Here is a 24393-nt window from a genome sequence, read left to right as displayed (position 1 = left end):
TAAGTTCGTACGAACGTCGCTTGGAATTTCGTAATTTGTATGACAGGAAAGTATGACAGGAAAGCCTATCTATACAGATAAGGCACACTAGCACAGCCCTATATTGGGGCTTCACTATCGCAACTATACGTATGACACTTGTCTAGGTTAGAGCACTGCACGGGCTCGGACTTACCCGAAAGCCCAAGCCCAGCCCGGCCCGTGGGCCGGGCCGGGCCGGGTAGAACAGTTTTTTCACGGGCTCGGGCCGGGCTCGGGCACGGCTTGTGCTTTTTGACCCGGGCCCGGGCCGGGCTTGGGTTTTTTGACGCGTGCCCGGGCCGGGCTCGGGCTTTCTGGGGTGTGCATGTAACATGCAGCGAGTTATTCTCGGGCGTCTCAACTCTGAAAAACATTATTTTTCGGTCTCGGGCTGGGTTCGGGCCAGTTTCGGGCCGGTTTCGGGTCGGGCTCGGGCCGGGCTCGGGCCTAACGTAAAGGGGTGGCGGGCCGGGCCGGGCGGGTAACGTAGATTATTTCCGGGCCCGGGCCGGGCCCGGGTCTGGCCATAAAAGTTTTGATCGGGCTCGGGCGGGCCGCCCAACGTAAAAACGGGCCCAGGCCTGGCCCGGGCTGAAAAAATCGGCCCGTGCAGTGCTCTAGTCTAGGTTAATCTCGAACTTAATAGTTTTCAATGATAAAATGTTAAAGTTGCGCGTTAATACTGCTGGTAGTCGGCAGGTATCTGGTTCTCTAGATCACGGAGCACTGTAGCTGAGAACAGATCCTACAAGTCATACCGACTCCCCTCGAGCGGATATGATGCTCAATGTTTGCAATCATGCGCTCAGATATAACCATCAGAGTCACAGGCACAATGTGCCCGTTATCTACGAACTGGTTCTAACCTAAGGCTGGTTGGTCACCAATTATTTTCGCAACTCATTAAAATATGCATTTTACTTTCTAATAGGACGCGAACACGATGTTCAGGGCGTCCTTTCTGAGAGTTCCGCAATTAGAGCATTAACGCTGCTGTGTGGTCCTACTGCACTTGTAATTCGCGGAAGATGATGGTTTACGTCAATGAAGCAGCTGTTGGAAATTTTTGTGCATAATACAGTGATGTATAATTTAACATCCTCATACAGTCAGCTTAGCTTTCATAATACTAATATTCGTTACTGAAAGGCTCTTTCTTCATGCGCGAGCATTTAAACCGCCCTTACCGGTGGCGTGTAGACGCGAGTCTTGCACGGGAGTTCATGGAAGAGAGTTTGTTAGAATATATAGTGCTTTTCCTAGATTACGCAAAAGCAAGTGAACGTAAGTTGGCGTTGTTCTCTTTGTTTAAGTTAACTCTGCTCTTGCATGAACCACGTTTTAGATATTTTGATTACAGTGACGAAGAAAACCACACCAAAAAGAGAAAATTATCTGCAATATACATTGCCATTGAGCAGCTAACTCAGCATTAAGAGAAGGAATTTCTGTAACACCAATAAAAAGAAGTGCAGTATCACTCTGTAAGGCATTTAGTGAGAGGAGCAGAGGACCTCGACTGATAGTAAGAACTACACGAAGCTAACAAATAAACTCAAGAAAAGCTTAAGCAAAGTTTACTCGGCTCCTAATTGAAATATAATAATAAGGGAAAAAAAGCAAGGGAAAGTGGAAGAAAATACAACCCTCTGCTGGTGGGTGGCGAAACCGCAACCTCGACATATCGCGTGCGACTTCGGTCACGCGCATCGCAGAGGCGTGCGTCTAAATGTCGTACAAAAATCCCTCACGTGACCAGATCCTAGGCACCTAGGGACACGATCATTTAGGGACTTTTGAGAAGGCGCGATGGTGGCGCCAAGTGACGACGGCATGGAATGGCGTGTTCGTTCTCGGCATGATCGTTCTCTGGCCCGCGCCGACCGCGCGTTGTTCAACATTGGGTGTGTGATTGTGCTTGCGTTGCTTGTATATTGGTTGTAGGTTCTGTGTTACTTGGCGGAAAGCCGTGAGTAGTGCTTGTGTGGCAGTGCGGCTTTGGCCTCGGTGAGCTCTGGCAATACAGAACCTGCGTTGTGTGATCCGTGTTCCTTCACAATGCGGAGGTGGTGACGATTGAAATGTCGAAGTGGCGTAGCGCCTCGGCAGCGCAGTTCAGCGAACCGCGATGTGGCGTCGCCGTGTCCGCCTTTGCATAACGGACGTCGAGGGATGTGCTGCTCTCTACAAGTCACAAAAATGTGACTGCGTCGACCGCCCACGGTTCAGCGCTGAATGTGTGGTTTGAGTACTGTGCTTGAAACGAGTGGTGCAGCTGTGGTGCCCTAATTTCGCACAATTGAGACGCGTGCTTTTGTGCAAAAAGGGCAACAAATGGTATCTTAACCCGCTGAGACGATGCTACAATGTCAACAATGCCGTGCATGTTTATTATGATGGTAGTCTCTACAGCAAGCAAGCGTGCACTGCAGCTATGCTGTGAATATAGCCTCAACTCGAATGTGGCGTTTGCAGAACCCTTATGTTTGTTTCTGCTTTCAAACAAGCTGTATGTTGTTAGGATTATCACTCACTGCTCACATGAGACATGGGAGTCCATCGTGTGGGTTGGGGCTTAGCACGAATGTGTGGTGAGGGGGTGTGGAGTTGGTGGCTGTGTCAGGTGCCTCACTGAATTTTGTCATTGGAATAAGCTGAATGTAGAAGGACACACCCTATACCTGATGGCTCACTTTCACGGATATTGCCTTTTTTTTTCCTTGAAATTTCCAGCCTCAGGACGCGCCTCGCATTATATTCGGGTTCGTGACACATATAATCACAATAAATTTTTCTTTAGGAGAGACCAAAAGCCGCTCGTTGCATCATATTTGTGGTCGTGTTACTTAAATGCAAATCCAGTACTTTCAGTGCCCATTGACTGACTGAGGGGTGCAGGACTTTGGCAGTGGTAGCAGCACTAAAGCAGCTGCCCAAATAGTATACCCTATTGTGTTAGATTTCTTGTGCACATGGGTGTACTGTGAAAACACGTGAAAGGAATTCCACAGTTGCTGCAGCATCACGTCTGGATCTGTGGATCACTGAGTGGTTGTTTGATCACATGTCTGAATTTCTGTTGTCACTGAGCTGTTCTTTGATCATTAGCTTAGGCTGCCTGTTTTCTACATATTATAGCAATGGCGTCAGAGTAGCTGCAAAAATGGGATTTTGCTGTACAATCGCAGGTTGGTTGCTTTTCTGACTGTTACATTGCACTATTTGCTGCAACTGCCGCCAAATGTTGCTTTGCCATGTCTGGTGAATGCCTTGAACGTGAACCACATTTGGATGATGCTTGTAAAAATATAACATACTCCTTGTATGTAAAGAAAACTTTCACACCGGTAGGTGTGGTGGAGTCACTGATGAAATAGAGGTTAAAAAATGAAAGTTCTCGCAAAATCTGGAAGTGTTCATGGCGCTTGCCATCAAAAATGTGTAACAGTCCAAGCAAACATGAAGATAACCTACCTATCCTGAAGAATATGAAAGTGATGCTTCAAGTTGTCAACTTAAAGCTTGATATATTGGTGCCGATCAAGGAAAGAGTTGAGATTATATAGAAGGATTAAGTGCAATTCATGTTTAATCAGCTTGGCAATCTTGTCAAAACGACCAAATAAAATTGTGACCTTTAAGAGATTGCCATGATAACGTGATGAGGTTGCTGGCATTATTTGGTGCTTGGGAAACAAAGCATCACAGGTATGTGGTGATTGAGCTTCTCAAAAAAAAAAAAAAGAAATTAGGTGTGCCACTAAAGATATCTAATGAATTGAACACATAAACCACTGAAAGAAGTTGAGTGTGCAAAGGCAAATGACTACAGCTATATTTGCACAGTAATAGAATAGTTGTAATCGGGCTGATGGTGCACAGGTGATGGATGTATATTGCATGTTCGAGGGCTTAATTTTTCATGAGCTACTCATTTTTGTTTCCATGTGCCTTAGTGAGTGGAATGCCTGACTGCAGACTCCCGTCATTATGTACAATTAATGAAAAATAAAGTAAATTTTTCTATGGAACTTTTTTTGTAACTTCTGTTTAGTTGCAAATGACGCAGTTGTCCCTACTCTGCACTGAATGGTGAAGGGGAGGGGGGTGAGCGCATGCAGGCATCATATTTACTGGCGCTTTGGGGCGCCCTCACCATGGCTGCTCACATACCCATTTTTCTGGCTGTAACAACCTAGAGTCAGTGCACAGGTGTTTTTAACGTTCCAGGATTAAGTAAACTTGACGTCACTATGCACAAAATTTAGATTATGACAGCCCAAGATGGCAACTGCCATGAATTGAATATAAAATTGCCTATAAGCATGCATTGTGCAATTGAATGCCTGTGAACTCTGTAATGCCACTTTCATGAAATTGACTGGCATGGTTTGCTTGAAACTGAAAACATGTTCGATCCTCAGTTTTGGCAGACTCACTTCACTATAACATATTTGATAATGCAGGTGCAGATTGTGAAGGAATTGAAGCGGCTGTTACTCTTGGTGAGAATCAGTCATGCTCATTAGAAATTATAGCTAAGGCTATATATACATTACTTCAGTTGAGATCGACTAATGTTGAGATAGAAGCTCAGCTGTGGCACATAGGTACAGGCGAATAAATTTAGAAAAATTCTGGCACAACCCATTTCACGATGATGCCGATGCTAATACGATAGCATTGAAGTAATGTAGAGACACTGTATTGCCACCACAGAGATCAGTCATGTATGAGCCGGGCTCCTCTCTCACGAGTCCCTCTGGACATGCTACGCCTGTTAGCAGGGTTGCCGCTAAGTCGGTGCTTGACATTCAATTCGAATCTGCCCAGCACCTAAGAAATTTTTTTTGTCACTGATGAGCGGCCCGGCCCATGCCTCGTGACCTATTTTTGTTTCAAACTGGGTGTCCTCAGCACAAAAGCCCCAGTGCTCTACCCCTTATACCATGGATTACCCAGTGACTCAAGTTTACGGAAAAATGGATAAAGACCCGGACAGACAGGAAGATAGGATATTCCACACTTTTCAGGGTCTAAGAACGATAATTCTAGGCAATATACACAACTGGCCTGTTATGGATACGTTGCCGGCATTGCAGGAGAACAATTTACAATTTAGAGCTATTGGTAAAACCACAACAATATACACAATTTTGATTTCACAAGAAACAGCAGTGCCATCTGGTTTATGTATTCATCTACGTCACAGGTTCCAGAAGGAGTATTGCGTGGAGGGGGGGGGGGGGGCATCGCATAACAAAGGAGCGAAAAAGTTATACAACGTTATAAATATAAACAGCGACACAAGATCAACGCAATAAATTGAAAAGAACAGAAATTATAAAATCGTGAAGTAAAGCTGGGTTATACAGTGAATAGTACGATTGCATAATTACATAAAAAAAGTTACTACACCAGAAATAAAAAACACTTGAACACTACCCAAACATACTGATTTTTTTGTCTGAAGGTTACAGTATTGTTAATGTCAGCAATGTTATCGAGAAGACCATTCCAATGCCTAATGGCACGTGGCAAAGCAGACAAGTCAAAGGCATTAGTTTGACCAAAAATGTGCTGGACGCTAAGATGATTGTGCAAGCACCTAGATGTGTGGGATGGACAAACAAGAGGCAAGGTGGACGACTGCTCACTATGAATGATTTTATGTAGCAGACAAAGCGACACTACATTCTGGCATGATTCTAAGGATGGTAGTGACAATGACAACATAATGTTAGATACGCTCAAATATTGGTTGCAATCCCTGGCGATTAAACGTGCAGCCCAGTTTTGCCTATACTCAAGAATGCGGATTAGATATGCCTGGTGAGGTGACCAAATTGAACCTGCCAATTCTAGTTGGGGCAAGAATAATGTTTGATATGCAAGCTTTCTTGTGAAGGAAGGAGCAGCATGAAGGTTGCATTTTTGAAGATTGATGATCAAAGCACGTGTGTATATGGAGGTTAATCGATAGTACATACAACACTGCCACAGTGCAGTCAAGACATTGCAGTAGTTAAAAAAATTCAGAGCACTTATCAAACAAGGACATGTATGCAAACAGCAACACAACACACATGGAGATGAGATGCAGTCCAACAATGCCCTTGTAGCCTACAATGTGTGGTTACTCAATATTTAGAAGTAACGGCACTACCACTAGGGCCACTAGAAATGTTGTGCACGGGTGACGAGTTGACCGTAGCAGCAGCAGAAGGCACAGGCTGTGAACTTGCGGGACGATCAGCTGTTGCAACAACAATGAACCGTAGACTGCCTAGGTCGAAGGGAACACAGTACGTTGGCCTGTTGGCTCTTCAATGATGTTGCGTAAGGGCCTATAATTTGTGCAGAAAGCATGTGGCCATCCATGGCTCAATCACAGTTGTATGGTTGTGGGTGCCGATATTGCTCTTAAATTTTCCAAAAATGCGGGCATGACCAACTTAGTCGTCTGCAGTTTCACTTTTCTGTCACCACCAAAGAACGCTGCCAATGGTGCAGTTTTTTGGTAGGCTTATTTTTAAAACCACCTTAAAAGAACATTGCCAAGAATTTCTCATCAAATTGACAAAACACAAAGAACAAACCAGCTTAGCTAGCCTCCCCATTTTGCAAACAGAATAGCAGCTCACTTTGAAGAAAATGGGCCCATATTGTCATCATGCTTACTGAGGGCATGCAAAGTGTGGAATGCCAGATTGGGAGCAGTACTGGGGCACTCCTGACAATCTTCTCATGGTAGACATCGTCTTATAACACATGCTAGGCATGTATATGTGCTACATGTTTTTAATGTGAGAAAAACTGCAAAGCTGGCCGGCAGCATATCGCAGCACCATCGCCATCGGTCAAGCAAGGACTGGTTACGTAAATATTATTGCGTCGACGTTACCGAATAGGGCGGGCACAGAGGCGCCGCTCCAGGGCGCCGGTTTGCGAACTGGCCGTTGCCAAGACGCCGACGTGAATTGGATATTTCGAGCGTCTGCACAGCACGGATTTCACGGCGGTCTGCCACCACAGCTGCACCACTCTTTTCAAGCACAGAGCACAAAGTGAGGCCTCATGGCGTTCTGCCACCACAGCTGCGCCATTCGTTTCAAGCACAGTACTTGAACCACACATTCAGCGCTGAACCGTGGGCGGTCGACGCAGTAACATTTTTATGACTTGTAGAGAGCAGCACATCCCTCGACGTCCGTTATGCAAAGGCGGACGCGGTTCGCTGAACTGCACTGCCGAGGCGCTACGCCACTTCGACGTTTCAATCGTCACCACCTCCGCATTGTCAAGGAACACGGATCACACAACGCAGGTTCTGCATTGCCAGAACTCACCGAGGCCAAAGCCGCACTGCCACACAAGCACTACTCACGGCTTTCCGCCAAGTAACACAGAACCTACAACCAATACACAAGCAACGCAAGCACAATCACACACGCAATGTTGAACAACGCGCGGTCGGCGCGGGCCAGAGAACGATCATGCCGAGAACGAACACGCCATCCCATGCCGTCGTCACTTGGCGCCACCATCGTGCCTTCTCAAAAGTCCCTAAATGATCGTGTCTCTAGGTGCCTAGGATCTGGTCACGTGAGGGATTTTTGTACGACATTTAGACGCACGCATCGCAGAGCATTGCACATATCACGCACAGGTTGTGTGCACGGCGCCCGCCGGCGGTAAGTTGTGTCTTGTTCAACTTTAATATCCATCCTATTATTAATGTCACAGTTCAATTTAAAAGTGGTTTCACCTGTGTGTGTTTTTTTGCTTCACTTTACTGTCACTAATATTATAGCATTCTTAGAATTATTAAGGATCCATTTGTGCTTTTTTTTGTTTTTTGTTTACGTCCAGGTCTGCGTGACAATAATTGAAGGTCGACATCTTGCCGGTCTCAACATGGATCCAGTTATATGTGTGCAAGTTGGCGACCAGAAGAAGTATACTTCAGTTAAGGAATCAACAAACTGTCCTTACTACAACGAGGTAAAAGTTTCTTTTTTGTGTGGAATTAGGAGCAAATCGATATAACACTGACTGCTGCACGCACTGACTATACCAGGAGAACGTACCGAATAACCGCCTTCTCACCTTATAGGTTAGGTTAGGTTGTGTTTATTTGCACGTGAAAATGCACACAGTTTGTTGAACTTGTGATGAGGAAGGCGAGAGAAAAGACACCATTCACCGCAACTTGACTGGCCGCACTTCCCCATTCACGGAGCAGCAGATGGCAGTTTTGTACATAAGCAAGAGAAACTAACCAGGCGAAAAAAAAAAGCAAAGTAGAAACTGTATACACCACAATTTATTGCAATGGCAGATCGCTATACAAGATCAACAATAACCAAATTATCAAATATGCACTCCGTTGAACACCCGCATTGGCACATAACATGTGGAGGCTAGCTTTGGATAGGAGACCTTCAAGTTAACTCCAGTTTCAAGTTAGTTTGCTTTCGCTATGCACGTCTACGTACTATATAAGATAAGGTCATGATGCAGAACTGAATCGTGGGAGTGAAGCGAGTACTGACGCTCTGAGGAAAGTTGTGGAAATAATTCACTGCGCTCGTTGGAAGTAGTGCTAGGCTCGGTTCGCCGTAGTTACGATCAAAAAAGTTGCGTTCCGAGAACAAGTAGACAGCGCTAACTGGTCGATTTCTTTCGTTTTCTTGCAGTACTTTGTCTTCGATTTTCACATGGCGCCGTCAATGTTGTTCGACAAGATCGTCACGCTAACGGTGAGTCATCCGAATGTATGCTTGGCACGTGCAAGAATTGGTTAGATTTAGAACTAAACAAGTGTTGTGTTGCGCGTTTGGTCAATGTTTACGTAACTCACACGTTGAACTGAACATATGATTGTATTATAAATAAATATAGAACGCCGAATGTTGCTTTGTGATTTGTTATGTTTTGATGTCGTGCTTCAGTGAGAAATACTTCACTAGCATCTACGTGGCAACTGTGATACAAGTTGGCGTGAAGTCAAATGACACACTTTAAATATCTCTATACTTTCACTTGCGCCGGGATGCGCGTAGATTATATTTTAGCTTTGCAAAGTGCATACCGACGACATTTACTCATTGTGACAGCGTGAACTCATTCATTTTTGCGCGCTTGAGCAATGTTTTCAGCAGTAATGGAAAAGTGCACTGGAGTAGAGTATGACATCCGCATGATGCACTGTAGTGATGATTTAAAGATAAAACATGCGCTGTGTGATGTCGTAACTATGGACTCGATGGAAACAGTGGTTGAGATTAGCTAATCAAAGGGCTACGTTACAAACTTTAATGCCCCGTAAGTACCAATCAGTGTATGAATATTTGTGTAATGGTAATCAACGATGACAATCTGTCAAGTCGCCTAATCCGAAAGCGTTGTTGTCGTCGCCTAATAATCCGAAAGTGTTGTTGTCGTATGCAAGCCGAAAGAATTTTGCAAATCCTTCACGCCCCTACTAAGCAGACACCAAATTTTACTATTGCAGTTCTGTTCCGTATTAGGGTGACAAAAAATACGTAAACAGAAGCAGCACGCATGTTGGAGAAAGTTTTGCAACCGTCCTGCAAATATAATATATATATATATATTCAAAGAACGAAATCTCCTTCTGACGCAATTCTGTATTATTGATTTTGGCTTTGTTCAGGGATCATGCTTTTTTTTTTCTTTTGGAAGTAGGTTACCCTGTCTGGCACGCTTTTTGCAGGCTTTACACAACCGGAACATAATACGTTCGGGAAAAGTGATCGGCAGCTTCAAACTCGATGTTGGAACCGTCTTCAACCAGCCGGGTGAGGAAGAGGAGCTGCTTAAAAGTTTTTACAGTTAACGGTTTATTAGATTTTTTTTACGACGCTCCAAGTATGTCATTACATCCCACTTGCGAATGTGAAGGTTAGTTTTATGTGCACGGCCATTGGTGGGTGCTCGCCTTAAGTTATTATTATGTGTTGAAGCGCCAACATAACAAACGCAGTAAATTTTTCACAGTACGGTGGGCGTGAACTAGGTCATACCTTCATTCGGCAGACTTTCTTGAAGTAGGACGCACAGATAGTCAGAAGAAGTTGCGGAACTTGTCGGTGTGGGCACTGGAAAAATACATAAATTTTGGAGGAAAATACTAGAAACACACTATCAGGAAAAATACGCTAAATTTTAGGAGCAGTAATAAAATGCGTTCTTTTTGAAACCACGTACAAAAGAAACAACATTTGAAGCTAAACATTTCGACAGAATTACCTGTCTGGTCGGGAAAATTGAATTAAGACTTAACGAGTGACTTCAACCAAATAAGGGAATTTATTAGCCCGACGTTTCGAACCCAATTCAGCTCCTTCTTCAGGCGGTATTCTTCGGAGTTGGTGGTGTGCCGCTTTTAAAAGTTCCATCGTAGCAACGTTATTCCTTTCTTCTTCCTTTCTTACGATGGACCATTTAAAAGCGGCACACCGCCGCCTCCGAAGAATACCCCCTGAAGAAGGAGCCGAATTGGTTCCGAAACGTCGGGCTAGTAAATTTTCTTATTTGGTTGGAGTCACTCTGTAAGTCTTAAAAGAAAGAACAGAAACAATGGTATATCAGATGTATTGGACTATTTTGTTCAAGTGATCTTGGTGTGGCAAAATTTGACGTGAGAATTTCAGAAAAACAAAAAAGAAAACATGAGCATTGGTTACAAAAGTACGACTACAGTCTGAACGTAGTTTGTTGTATGCTATAGTTCGAATAGCACTCGTAAAAATTCAGGGCTTTGTTATGAGACACACTTGCTTTTTCAGATTACTTCTCATGATGAACTGTCTGATGGGCTTTGTAGTTGGTACAATATAAAGCCCCATCTTTTGCTCCTTTCTAAACGCCACCTCTCTGTTTATGTCAAGCGAAATTGGTGCAAATATTACTGCCCTCTGATCACCTAACGGAGTTGCCGTTTTTCAGAGCACCAGTTCTATCACAAGTGGGCCGTCCTTACGGACCCAGATGACATGACGGCTGGTCCCAAGGGCTACATCAAGTGTGACATATCGGTCGTCGGCAAAGGAGACACAATAAAAGTTAGCATTGTTTCATTAACGGCAATTAAGGGATGCATGCACGCCATCACTCATTATATCAAATTTGCGCATGTCAAACTTGAGCGGATACCTGTATAAAACTAGATAAAACGAGCTCAGAATTACTACCGAAGATCAACAATTTTTGTGTTATGAACCAAATAATCGTCAGCAAATAAGTGAATACTGGCAGGAAAACAACGCGCAGAGAAGCACAGTATAGATGAAAGAGCGAAACTTGTGTAACAACAGTTTTAATTTTTTGTGGAGCCACCATAGGCAACGTTCATGGCCGGATCATGATGCCGAATCAGCATGTAATCCGAATTACTCAGATTACGGTTTTGACCTATGCACCTTGGTGCCGAGTCATTGAAAGCTGCAACTCCGGTCGGCGTGTGGTGGCTTCACGTGGTAGTGTTTAGGGGGCGTTAGTTGTTTGTGCCACACCTTGTTTTTAGTCCTGGAGATGGGGGGGAGGCAGCCGGGGCGAGTAGAAGCTGGGCGCTTGCTTTGATACTTCAACTCTACGCGTCGTTAACTTTGTGTATAACTTTGTGAAAAATGAATAGCGTTGTGTAAACTTTAATTGTGTTGTATGTTGTCCATACTAAGGCACCACTTTATGTATTTCCTTAGCTTCATACGACTCGACCAATAGGAATCCTTCAGGAGTAACGTGAAGAAAGACATAGTTTTTTACAATAAAAACTTGCCAGTGGAGCTTTTTTTTGTTTATTTAACGCCGTGCTTGTCGGTACGTTTTACATACCACGCATATATTAAGATTCTTATAATAGTCTTCTAAATATCGCAGCAGTAAGACCCAGTAAAAACCGAAGAACGCGCTTGCCACGCTTAGAAATGATGCTTGGGTTATGGCGCTAGTCGGTGTTCCCTTCGTCTAAGGGGTCAAATGTTAGCGTTATCAAATTCATATTCGCTTCGTCGCTAGCGATATGAGTAGTCGCTCATCGTAGAAAAAAAAACGCAAGCGTCCCAAAACATCATGATTCTAACTTAGCGGACAATGTAAGCATCGTAGTTATTATCGCGTATGCATCCTATTTAACCGTTCTCGGCGCGTAACGACGAAACGTTGCGTAATTCTCGCAACGTTGTCTCGTTCACCTTCAGCCAGCACCGAAGAAGGAAACAGATGATGACGACATAGAAGGGTAAGCTTCACCTCTAATCATTGCATAACTAATCACACTCTGATCGTTGCATAATCGTAGCAAACTGTTGCATAAAGAGCCCCGTGCCACCAGACAGGCAAGCGGTTATAAAAAGTCGAAGCTGTGAATTTGGTATGAGATCGTTAAGTAGTGCGAAATTTGATCTCTAATAAAATTTTAATGCTTGTGTTTTCTTCTGCAGAACCGACTAAGAGTTCATTACAATTCATAAAAGGTGTGTTGGGAGATTTAATGGGTCTACTTGCAAAACAACTGAGGGCTTACTTGTAATTAATTTACTACTGGCGCACTAAAACTTAGTCGCTTGAAAGAATTCGTTAACTTCATAAATTACCTCGAGTTTTTTCTCTAATTGTGGGCTTATATCAGGGCATTTAGGTGGCTTTTAAAACAGCCACATTTCAGCAGTCTTAACACACGTATTTTTTGGCCCTACACTCATAATCTCGCTTTTGCTTAGGTTCTGGGTATAAGTGGCAAATTTTGGGAAGTATTTTGAGCTTGCCTAAATAAAAAGGCGGTTCACATAAAATGACAGGATGACAGGCCTTCTGTATAATTGAACTTTCTGGTTTTTCAATTCACATAAAAATAGACGTGTGTGCCAGTAAAATAGCCGCTGTTTCACATACGTGAAAATAGAAAATAGAAACGGTGTTTCACATACATATGAAGTATAGAAGCCACGAAAGTAGCAGAAAGCAACGCGTATTTAACTTCCTCTGCATTTATATACAAGGAGCCACAAGGGAGACAGGCAGAGCAGTTGAAGAGAAATAGCGCATAAGCTGCCAACGCGATAAAAACACAAAATAGGATTTTTCGACATGATGATAGACAAAAAGAAAATGCACCTCTAATGCGTTCAGAGCGTATTCTCGTTTCCGCTGACAAAGAACTTCATTAACGCGAAGGCAGCGACGTCGTGTTATCTGGTTTGTCGTTGTTACTGCAGCCTTTGTTGCTTCTTATTTTTCCTGATCCCATTTGTCTTGCACAATCCTGTCTGTCTTGGCACGTGTAAATTAGACGTTGTCAGCACCCGCGTTGTTGTTTTTTAGCGTGTGTATGTGTGTATTGTTTATGTGTTCTTGTTTTTTTTTCGAGCCTTTCATTCAGTGAGGTAAAGCTTCGATGCGGCTTAGTTAATAAAGATGTAATCCAGTTCGTTAATAAAGATGTAACAGCTTGTTGTGGCTGTTTATGACTATAGCTACATGCTCACTTTGGCTAAAAGTTGTAATACGCACCTAAAATGTTACGTGAGCCAAAAGCAAATGCCTCATGGAATGGGTAAAAAAAAAAAAAAAAACAGTAAGAACGTGAGAGTAAGGACGTGAGAGGAGCTTCCTTTTTTTTCGTTCTTGTGTATTTGTCGGGCGTTTTCGCGAGCCTAGCCGAATGTTACAAAACGCTAATGTTCTCTTGTTTCTACTCGGCCACATAACCTCTGTTTTGTAAAACTGGTCAGTTCCGCAAATTATCTCACTACTAAAAAAATGCCTTCAACTTAACACTTTAGGCAATGTTGGAAGTTTGCCTCTAGCAAGTAGCCCACTTTTCCGTAATATCATTGGACGCGTAGCTGTTGCCATAGACGCATACCACCATGCTCTTGATATTACCCCACGGTCACGTGTGCCACTTCACAGGCGTTGCTGACGATGATGATCGCTAATGTCGTCCACGTTAAATCATGCTAGCTGTAAATTGTCACCTACTAGTCACCTGTGCTAATCAGACGTTACTGTAACTACTGAAACCTAGCATCCTGCATATCTCTACTTCAGCTTGTAAACTTACTTATGGTTGTGCCGAAGCCCTCCACTACGGCGTGCCTCATAATCAGAACTGGTTTTGGCACGTAAAACCCCAGAAAGAAAGAAGTGACGACCCCCTCTTGATCTATTCCCAGATTTTTTTTTTCACGATGACTCCAATCATCTCATGCCTTGCTCACCTCCACCGTTGGCTAGTTATTCAACCCAACGCGTGAGCACCACAGCTTCTTACTTATAGCTCGGTGCTTACACTAGCACCAAGCCACAACTGCTTCACTGCACTCTAAAATAATTTATGCCCTTAAAAGTGGATAAGGATCCAAATCAAACACGCTTACACCCTTTTTTGTATAAGGGTGTGAGGTATAAATCAATTTACGCCCCTATTCACTTTTGAGGGTGCAAATTATTTTAGTGAGTAGCGGATGTGGACGGCTTTTTTTATAATTTTTTCTTTTGCTCGCTGTGTGGTAAAATTACCTTGAATTATTACGCAGCTAGTTGGGCAAGCAGGTATTCATTCCGTTAAGCATTACATCACCCTTCCAAATGTGCGTTCTCTAACCTGGGAATTGTGATCCGAGCAGCAACCTACTCCTGCCGGACGGTGTTCCAGCCGAACGCCAGCACGCCCGCTTCATCGTTCGCGTGTACCGTGCCGACGGCCTGCCCCGGGTCAACTCGGGTCTCGTCGCCAACGTCAAGAGGGCTTTCTCGGGCGAGACCCGGGAGCTCATCGACCCCTACGTGCAAGTGTCATTTGCCGGACTCACTGTGAGTGCGCGCAGCGATAGTTTCGTTGAGTGTGAGAAGGAGAAAAAGCTTGCGTAATTGTTATTCCTTTGCTCAGAAAGTCGACTTGATGAGAAAGACGGTGAACGTCTCTGTTTATGTAGACAGCAAATTGCTGTTTGAAAGAAAACGACGTATGAGACCGCAAAACAAAACAAAAATAATTTAATTTCTCCGTATTTTTCATGTAGTAATTGTCGCTTGCAAGTGCTTCAGTGGATTTTTACACGAGACTTGGCTGATCACAATAGCATAGAAACATAAGTGTCTTATTTTTGTGTAGCATATTTCAAATTTTATTGTGTTGTAAAGCTAGATTTCTCTGCTTTTTTCTTTCTCTCTATGGATCAATCATTCCTCAAACAACTCTGGAGCTCAAGACAATCGAACACTGTAACATTGTGTTGTGTCTTTCAGCTGCTGCCATAGTGGCGCACATATCTGATATTAGTATCTCCTTTAAGTTTGTCCTAAGATTGTCGTGCTCTTTAATTTTGTATCTTTTGTTTACCTTGAGAACTGTGTGTCATTACTTAGGCAACTGGCAGTTTATGTTGAAAATAAATAAATAAATAAATAAATAAATAAATAAATAAATAAATAAATAAATAAATAAATAAATAAATAAATAAAGTTGTTCACAAAAGTGGGCGAAGGATCCACAAGCCATCACTGAGCGGCGTTTTGCTTCGCCTCATAAAATATTGTACAGCTAGAAGCCAAACCAAACCAAACAAAATCAATCAATCAATCAGTCAAAGAATCAATCAATTAATCTATCAATCGTTTCAAGGTCGTCTAATATTACTCTACTGCGAACATTCATGAACGGGGGACTTTCTATTGAATGGGCTTTTACAAGAGGAAGCATGTGAAACCCAGACCCGATTGCGGACAAAAATTAAAAAAAAAAAGCTTCGCATGCAGCTAAAAAAACTTACCTCGACATTCATTCCTGATGACCATGTCTAATAATGCGATAACATTTGTTTACTATGGCGCAATGCAGCACTCTTCGGACGTTCACGTATGCGTATTGTCAAGAGGTCTAGTATGTTTAGGGCGACTTTAATGCCACGCAAATGATTCTCTAACCATGACACCTAGTAGGGGCTGATGTATGCTAAAGTTCGAAGGTTCAAATTTCGTATGCACTACGTGAACACGGTGTCAAATGCGCCGCAGGTCCTTGTAGTGGGTGTTCAGTCTGAGTTTTAATTTTCATCACAAAAGAAGGGGTTTTATCTCAGAACAGCCAGAATATCTGAATTTACAAACACCACTTTGTTAATAAGAATAAAGATTACAACCTAGAATTTTTTTCTTGCGCTTCAGTTGTGGAGTAGCGGTACAGCAACTGCATCGCGATCATACGAATGAAGTGACCGAATCCCACTAATGACAAGATCTTTGTTGTTGTTTATCTTAGTGCAGCGCTGATGCAAGATAACTAACAAGAATAATGTGCACGGGCGGGAATATGCAGTGAAACGCTATTGGAATTCAAGATATCATATTTATCTTTGAACTGAACCCACAGCATCACCACCCTTCTCCATGCCCCAGTCACAGTCACAGCCAGTGGATGTCACAGTCAACAGGGCAGTCGCTGACTGAGGCAGTGGGGACAGAAGCGAACAGGGAAGGGAAAATGTCACGCGATGGTTTAACAAGTTTTCCGATGCGACGTTCCTGTTTTCAGACTTTCAAAGGAAGCTTTCGCATGAGGAGCTTATGCAACAAAGGAATCTTAAAGACTGGGAACAGGCAACCTATCTTGTCTGTTGCTTACAATGCAGTGCGAAGCTTGCTACAGTGTTGAGTCATTTTAATACGGTGCTTGGCGATTGTTGCATCAGTTGGCGTGATGGGCATTGAGATAGTCAGTTGTACGTTTTCATCGTCTTTCTTTACCATTAGACCGTATAAAATTTGTTTCTTGTTAACAAGAAAGTATGGTACTTAGTTTAAGAGCCCATGAACTGTAAGCAATAGATTACACACTCGATTCGCTTTTAAGGGCTCTTCTTCGATACTTTTCAGAAGCCAAGGGAGAGTCATGTCACGAGGCGCAATTTTAGTGCGAGCACTTGCATTCTACACATTATTTGTCGTTGGAATATGTGCCTTATCGCGTGGACTATAGCACATACGATTTCGTCCGATGCGCATTGATACCGTGAGCAAGAAGGGGTAGCAAGGGGTCCAATTTTTAGTAACAATAATATGAAGCCAGCAGGCAAGGACACCACGGAAAACATTGGGCAAATTACTCGTTTTTATGAAGTTGAATGTATAAATGATAAATTAGAAGTAAAGGGAATAAAAGTGGATGGAAAACAAACAACTGGCTGCAGGTGGGATACGAATCCACGTCATCGCATTACGAGTGCGATGCTCTTACAGATTGAGCTACGAAGGCGCGGTTTTACCCATCCACTTTTTTTATCATATGTGTACTCGATCTAGGTTTTCGAACGCTTGATCATCGCATGCGTAATGCGAAGACGTGGTTTAGTATCCCCCCGGCGGACAGTTGTTTTTTCATACACTTTCATTTCCTTTTGTTGACCATTTATAGATTTAATTTAAAGAACGAGTAATTTACCTAATGTTTTCTTTTGTATCGTTTTCTGTTGGCTTCATATGATTGTGACCAATATATACCGTGTCGCTTATGGTATTATGCCTGCAGTATTTAACTGTCCTGAAGACGAAGAACACTGCTGGTCAGAAACAACGACGTCCGACAAACGCAGTAACTACTCAAAACATAACGCTTTAATAGTAGTATATATGTACTGTAAGCTGTCAGTTGCAATTTGGTGTGAATAGCTAGGCCCCCAATATTTCGCTCTGAACTCAATACGCGCGTAACACGTCTCGTTATAACGCTTTGTAAGTGAGCTGCACCTTTTACAAGGTATACTTGAAACGGAGCGACCTTTACAGGGGCGAACAACAGTGAAGAAATCGTGTTGCTCTCCCGTGTGGAACGAGCAGCTCGCGTTTACGGAGATGTTCCCGCCGTTGTGCCAACGAATCAAGATCCAGCTGAGAGACAACGACGCTGTGAATGACACCGTGGTCGCCACGCACTTCCTCGAGATGTCCAAGATTGCCAACGAAGGCGATAAAGGTACGAACTGTAGGCTTTCCCATGGTTACAGCTTGGTGTATATTAAAGGTAGACTAAAAAAAAAAAACAAAAACAATGTGGGCAGCTTGCACTAGTGGTGCAAGGCTATATACTGGTGATCGACCTAGCTTTTTCCAGGTTTTATTAGGCTTGGCTAAGTTTTGCTAGGAAATGCTAGGCGCTTCTAGGCACGGTATTCCGAAGCGCCTCGCCGCCGACGCACAGATTCTCGCTTGGCCGCGCGACTCTGTAGGCTTTCCCATGGTTACAGCTTGGTGTATATTAAAGGTAGGCTAAAAAAAACAATGTGGGCAGCTTGCACTAGTGGTGCAAGGCTATATACTGGTGATCGACCTAGCTTTTTCCAGGTTTTATTAGGCTTGGCTAAGTTTTGCTAGGAAATGCTAGGCGCTTCTAGGCACGGTATTCCGAAGCGCCTCGCCGCCGACGCACAGATTCTCGCTTGGCCGCGCGACTCTGTAGGCTTTCCCATGGTTACAGCTTGGTGTATATTAAAGGTAGGCTAAAAAAAAACAATGTGGGCAGCTTGCACTAGTGGTGCAAGGCTATATACTGGTGATCGACCTAGCTTTTTCCAGGTTTTATTAGGCTTGGCTAAGTTTTGCTAGCAAATGCTAGGCGCTTCTAGGCACGGTATTCCGAAGCGCCTCGCCGCCGACGCGCAGATTCTCGCTTGGCCGCGCGACAAGCTTCAAGATGAGCGGCTTCTTCTTCGGGTGCCCGTATCTTCTTTGGTCGTCCCATGTCAAGGGTACATGTACTCGCTACAGAGTCAACGAGAGTTCTGCCGCCCTCGTGGTGGCTCCGAGCTTTATCTCCCCGGTGACGTCACGGCCAAGCTGCGCCTCCACACTTACCGGGGCGTGGCTGTTCAAAACGTGCCCAGCCACCACCAGAGGCGCCTGCTGCAGTAACGGACACCGCGCGCGTTCGGCGCGAACGCGGGCGCACGGGGAAACGCGAACGGCGTCGGCAGCAGCTCTGCGCGTTGCCTCGTTGGTGCTGCTGCAATTTCTTTCTCTCTCTCTCTCAGCATCTCATTTTCTCCTTCCCTCTCCTTAACGGCCCATGTCAAGGCAACATGTACACGGCATGGAGAGTGTGATGTTTTTGTTGTCACTGATCTCGGGAGCGTGCGGGTGTTATGAGAGATGAGATTGGGAAACGCATGGCAACAAAGCAAGCAGATTTTTAATCTCACACGAAAGCCAAAAAACCTCAAACTAAAACTCAAGTACACACTGAACTAAGAGACAATGAATAAATAAATGCTAACAAAAATACAGCCTAATGAACTAATAAATGTGCTCTAAGTTCCGCCTCTGTTAGATCTGAGCGCTTTCTCTAGGAAAGTCTGGAAACTCTAGCCTTCTGATATCTCCGTACAAGCATGGATCTCTCACTCAGTTCGTCGCTGTGGTTGCTCGTATCTTTCCGGCCGGAATCTCGTAGAATCCTTTTCCATGTGGCCGTTTCGCCGATCTTCGCATAAACGTTGTTGCATAGAAGTCGGTCCGTTCACCCGCTCATCTTCGGAGCCTGTTTGACCCGGTCGCTGTTGCTGACGTGGCCGGGAGAGGTGACGGGTTAGGCCTAGTGACGTGCTCGGCCGCTGCTTCCGTCTATCTCTCTTCTCCGGTGCCGACGTGGCGTTCCGGGGATCATCGAACGTGCCGGTCTGCCGTGGAAGAGGGGTCCTTTCTGGGGTGCCCGGTCCTGCCGTGAGAGGCTGCAGCTGGTCCAGGAGCCTCACTCGAACTTGCCGAGGTCGACGGCCACACCTTGGACGGCCAACGTCACGGACTCGGCCAGACCCCCAAGTCTCCCGTCGCCAGAGCGGAGCTGGCGATGCGACCTTCCTGGTCCGGAACCACGTCGATAATGCTCGCTCAGCCTTGCTTCTCCCTCGATGACAGCTCGGATCACGCGCCTCGCGCGCTCGCGCCGTTCGGAACGCTCCGATCACATCGTCCTTGTCTTCTTTTATTTCGCCTCCGGCCTCTTACTCATGACAGAGAGGAGGCGAAGCACATGCCGCTCCGCGAGGTGGTTGCAAGGCAACCCAGGTGGCTCATCCCTCGGCGATGTTTAGCGGCTCGCGGCACAACATACGGCCGGCTTAAACAGCTCCGCTGTTAAAAAAGTTGTCGCAGTTTCACCTGAAAGGTGAAGCATCAATTGCGATAGCAAACTTGAAGAGAGCTATACGGAGTAATGATAGCAGCTTTATCAGCTGTATAAACTTGGACATGCAGAAGCACCGGCAACACGCAGAACTGTTGTCGAGGCCGTCGGCGTTTTGCCCGCGTTCGCTCAAAATGCGTGCGGCGTTGGTGACTGTTGCCGGAGCCTCTGATATAAATAGGCACTTGGTGCCGCAGCTAAACGTCGCCTCCCTTCCCTCCCCCTCCCCCCCACGGCCTTTCGTGCGTCGGAAAAAGGCACGTTTGCTCTACATATATGGTGATTGTAGAGGAGGAAAGAGACGCCTACTTCTGCAGCCCTTAAGGGAGCACAGAGCAGAACGTGCGTTTGTTCTCCGCCGTGCATAGCACGCGTCCCTCGCGCCCTTTCACTCGCACATACAGCGTTCGGCGCGCGGCGACGATTTCATCTCCATTGACGTCATACGGAACCTCACGGCGACTGCGACGGCGACGCCGACGGCAGAAATCTGCTTTTGAGTGTCCATATAATTGCTATCGCAATAAAAAGCAAAATGAAACTTTGGCCTTAAGTTTTTGTTCTATTAAACAACGTATTACCGCCAAATTACCCAAAATAGAGTATTACAAAAATACTTTATCAGTTAAAACTGATAGATTGTCTTTTTTTAGGGGCGAAGCTCCTTAGGGTGTGGGTCGTTCCCTCCTCTGTAGTAGTAGTAGTAGTAGTATGTAGCCACCTCTAGTTTATGAATTGCTCAATAGATGGCGTTGTGTGTCCCCCTGTAGTTTTATGAAGTGTTCACTAGATGGCGTTCCGGTTCCACTTCCGGTTCCACTTCCGGTTCCACTTCAGGTTCCGGTTCCATTTTGCGTGAACGCGGGCAAAACGCCGACGGCGTCGACAACAGTTCTGCGCGTTGCTGGTGCTGCTGCATGTCCAAGTTTCATCATCATCATCATCAGCCTATATTTTATGTCCACTGCAGGACGAAGGCCTCTCCCTGCGATCTCCAATTACCCCTGTCTTGCGCTAGCGTATTCCAACTTGCGCCTGCAAATTTCCTAACTTCATCATCCCATCTGGTTTTCTGCCGACCTCGACTGCGCTTCCCTTCTCTTGGTATCCATTCTGTAACCCTAATGGTCCACCAGTTATCCATCCTACGCATTACATGGCCTGCCCAGCTCCATTTCTTCCGCTTAATGTGAACAAGAATATCGGCTATCCCCGTTTGTTTTCTGATCCACACCGCTCTCTTCCTGTCTCTTAACGTTATTCCTAAGATTTTTCGTTCCATCGCTCTTTGTGCGGTCCTTAACTTGTTCTCGAGCTTCTTTGTTAACCTCCAAGTTTCTGCCCCATATGTTAGCACCGGTAGAATGCAGTGATTGTACACTTTTCTTTTCAACGACAGTGGTAAGCTCCAAGTCCACTTTCCAAGTTTATACAGCTGATAAAACTACCTTGAGTCGACCCCATGGCTGCTTCGCATACTACGGGAAGATGGTGTAATTTTCTCTCTCGTTCCCGACGCGCGCTCTCTTTATCTCTCGTCCGTAGCTGTGGTTTACCCGAATGATCCCCCGGTGCTTCGCCCACTCATCATCATTCACTTCGTGGATATGCTGTGATTTTTTCTTTTCATAAATTCATGGATTTTGTATATTCTAACCTTCTTCCCGTGCCCTCCGAAGCTCCGGCGTGATCCCCACTTTGCCGAGTTGAACAAGCAGGAGGTCTTTGGAGCACTGTAGTCGTTGGCATCCTAAGAATCGCAAACAAGCTCCATTCGCCAAAACGCAGTGCACCTGTCCTTCACCTATGAAAGAGAGCGGAGTCGGCTAGGAGTCCCACTCACAGCCTAATGACTTTGCTCTGCTAATGTAAATGCTAGGGTAATTGATAATTAAAAGGTAATAGTTCCAAGCGAAAATGTTACATTTCTCCAAGCAATGACTATTAGCATCCTCCATAAACTTTACCTAGACTTTCAGGTTTCATCCTGAATCCAGTGACACAAATACATATCTGTACGGGGGAAAAAGGTTGTTTCAAACAAACGACACCACTTTACCACGTACCCTTTATATTTGCAAGTGTCCCTTGGGAAATGCGATCCAGCTGGAGTTCACTCAGATTCATATTACTCGGCTAATTTAAATGCTGGGCTAATTGGAGAATAAAAGCTAGTTGTTTCAAGTTAAAATGTTTCCTGTCACTTAAAACAGATATCAGGATCACCCATAAAACTTGCCCTACACGTTCAGGTTTCATCCTGAAACCAGCGACACAAGGGCCTATCTGTACGGAAAAAGAAGAAGAAAACATTTATTAGTGGCGATGCTTTGTCCGTATCGCCAAATGAGAAAACAGTTTTGAACACACGAAACGGGTTAACGTAAGTTAAAGAAGTGAACCTAATTGGCTGGCGCATCTATGCCAACTGTGTTTCATTTAGCCAGCATACATATAACATTGTAAGAGAGAGAGGGAGAGAATAACTTTACTTAGAATATGTTGTAACCGTTAGGTTGTCGCCGACTATAGAAACCAACCACTCTCTACTGATAAGTGAATGAAGTGCTGAAGCAGTTTATCGAAGTTTGTTGCCTTCATTTGACATCATTGACATGATGACATCATTGACATGATGTTTTATAAGTTCAGACTGAAATAAAAATGTCACAGTTTCGCCCTAAGGGCGAAGCAATGAATGCGATAGCAACAGAGCAATGTCATACGAAGTAAGGTGAGCGGCTCTGGTAGCAACAACACGCAGAACTGTTGTCGACGCCATCGGCGTTTTGCCCGCGTTAGCTCAAAATGCGTGCGGCGTTGGTGACTGTTGCTGGAGCCTCTGATATAAATAGGCACTTGGTGCCGCAGCTGATGATGATAAGTGGTTCTTGAGGGAAAGGGAAAGGTTGGCGCTATCTTCTGCAGCCCTTGAGGGAGCACGGCTCAGCGCCAACGGGGAGGGGTAGAAGCTAAACGTCGGCTCCCTTCCCTCCCCCTCCCCCACGGACTCTCGCGCGTCTGAAGAAGGCGCGTTTGCTCTACATATATGGTCATTGTAAAGGAGAAAAGAGACGCCTACTTCTGCAGCCCTTAAGCGAGCATGGCGCAGAACGCGCGTTTGTTCTCCGCCGTGCGTTCCCTCCCTGTGAAAGCGCGCGTCCCTCGCGCCCTTTCACTCGCACATACAGCGTTCGGCGGCGCGCGGCGACGATTTCATCTCCAAATGACGTCATACGGAACCTCACGGCGACGGCGACGGCGACGGCGACGCCGACGGCGACGGCGACGCCGACGGCAGAAATCTGCTTTTGAGTGTCCATATAATTGCTATCGCAATAAAAAAAAATATGGATGTTTGGTGTAGGTATCTGCTCTCTAACTTGGCATTTGTTTCACTCGTTTTGTCAAATATAGACGGAAAGGACGGAAATTGGATGTGTTGAGGTTGACATTGAGAATTTATGGGCACAAAAATAATCGAAAATTTATTGTTTCAACCAAACATTTGGCACAGATCACCCGTACCAAAAGTTGAACGACCGGTGTACATATTCACATGCATTCACACACATTCGAGGCCATGATTGCATCAAGCTGCGTTGTTTGTGCTCGCACAAATAAGATAGGAAACTATAGCGCATCATCGTGACCGTAATAATTGAGCTTCTAGTTCAAGATGAAGTTTATTCGCAGCGAGCATAACGGCAACATACAATGTAACTGCATAGATTTCCTAACCTCAACTACAGATAGAACTTAGTCTGGACGGAGGTCTCTCGTACGTTCGTTAACCGTTAACTGAAGATACGTCTGTTTTCTTTTAAACTTTCAGACGTCTCTTTCTCCTGATTATATAGAAATAACAATTTTTTCTGTTATTGTGCTTTCTTTCATTTATTATTGCGACCTTCTCATCCATGCGTGCCAGCGGACTTGTTCGACTCACCTCCCATCATGCTTTCATTTATGCGACAAATTATAGTTCGGGAAAATCCACGCCAATGTATTTGTTGCAAGACTTTCCAAAACTTCATTCAATCACTTATTCCAAACTCCGTCAATCAATCGATCAGTCACTCAATGTGAAATAATCAGTCACTGAATTAGTCAATGAGTCAACCAGTCGATCAATTGATTGACCACTTAGTAAATCAGTCAATTAT

General features: G+C 44.7%; 1 protein-coding gene across 1 annotated transcript in view; it reads left to right on the top strand.

Moving 5' to 3' along the window:
- The window catches only part of LOC119431441 (otoferlin-like), a 391721-nt gene that overhangs the window by 293032 nt on the left and 74296 nt on the right, over nucleotides 1–24393 (top strand). Inside the window, 7 exon segments of the mRNA XM_049657509.1 lie at nucleotides 7894–8025; nucleotides 8721–8783; nucleotides 9761–9845; nucleotides 10996–11111; nucleotides 12249–12289; nucleotides 14679–14865; nucleotides 17836–18022. Of these exon segments, the coding sequence (XP_049513466.1) occupies nucleotides 7894–8025; nucleotides 8721–8783; nucleotides 9761–9845; nucleotides 10996–11111; nucleotides 12249–12289; nucleotides 14679–14865; nucleotides 17836–18022 (811 nt within the window).

Source organism: Dermacentor silvarum, chromosome 10 (genome assembly GCF_013339745.2).
Source record: "Dermacentor silvarum isolate Dsil-2018 chromosome 10, BIME_Dsil_1.4, whole genome shotgun sequence".
NCBI classification, from domain to species: domain Eukaryota; kingdom Metazoa; phylum Arthropoda; class Arachnida; order Ixodida; family Ixodidae; genus Dermacentor; species Dermacentor silvarum.
This window is presented reverse-complemented; position numbering and strand designations above follow the sequence as displayed.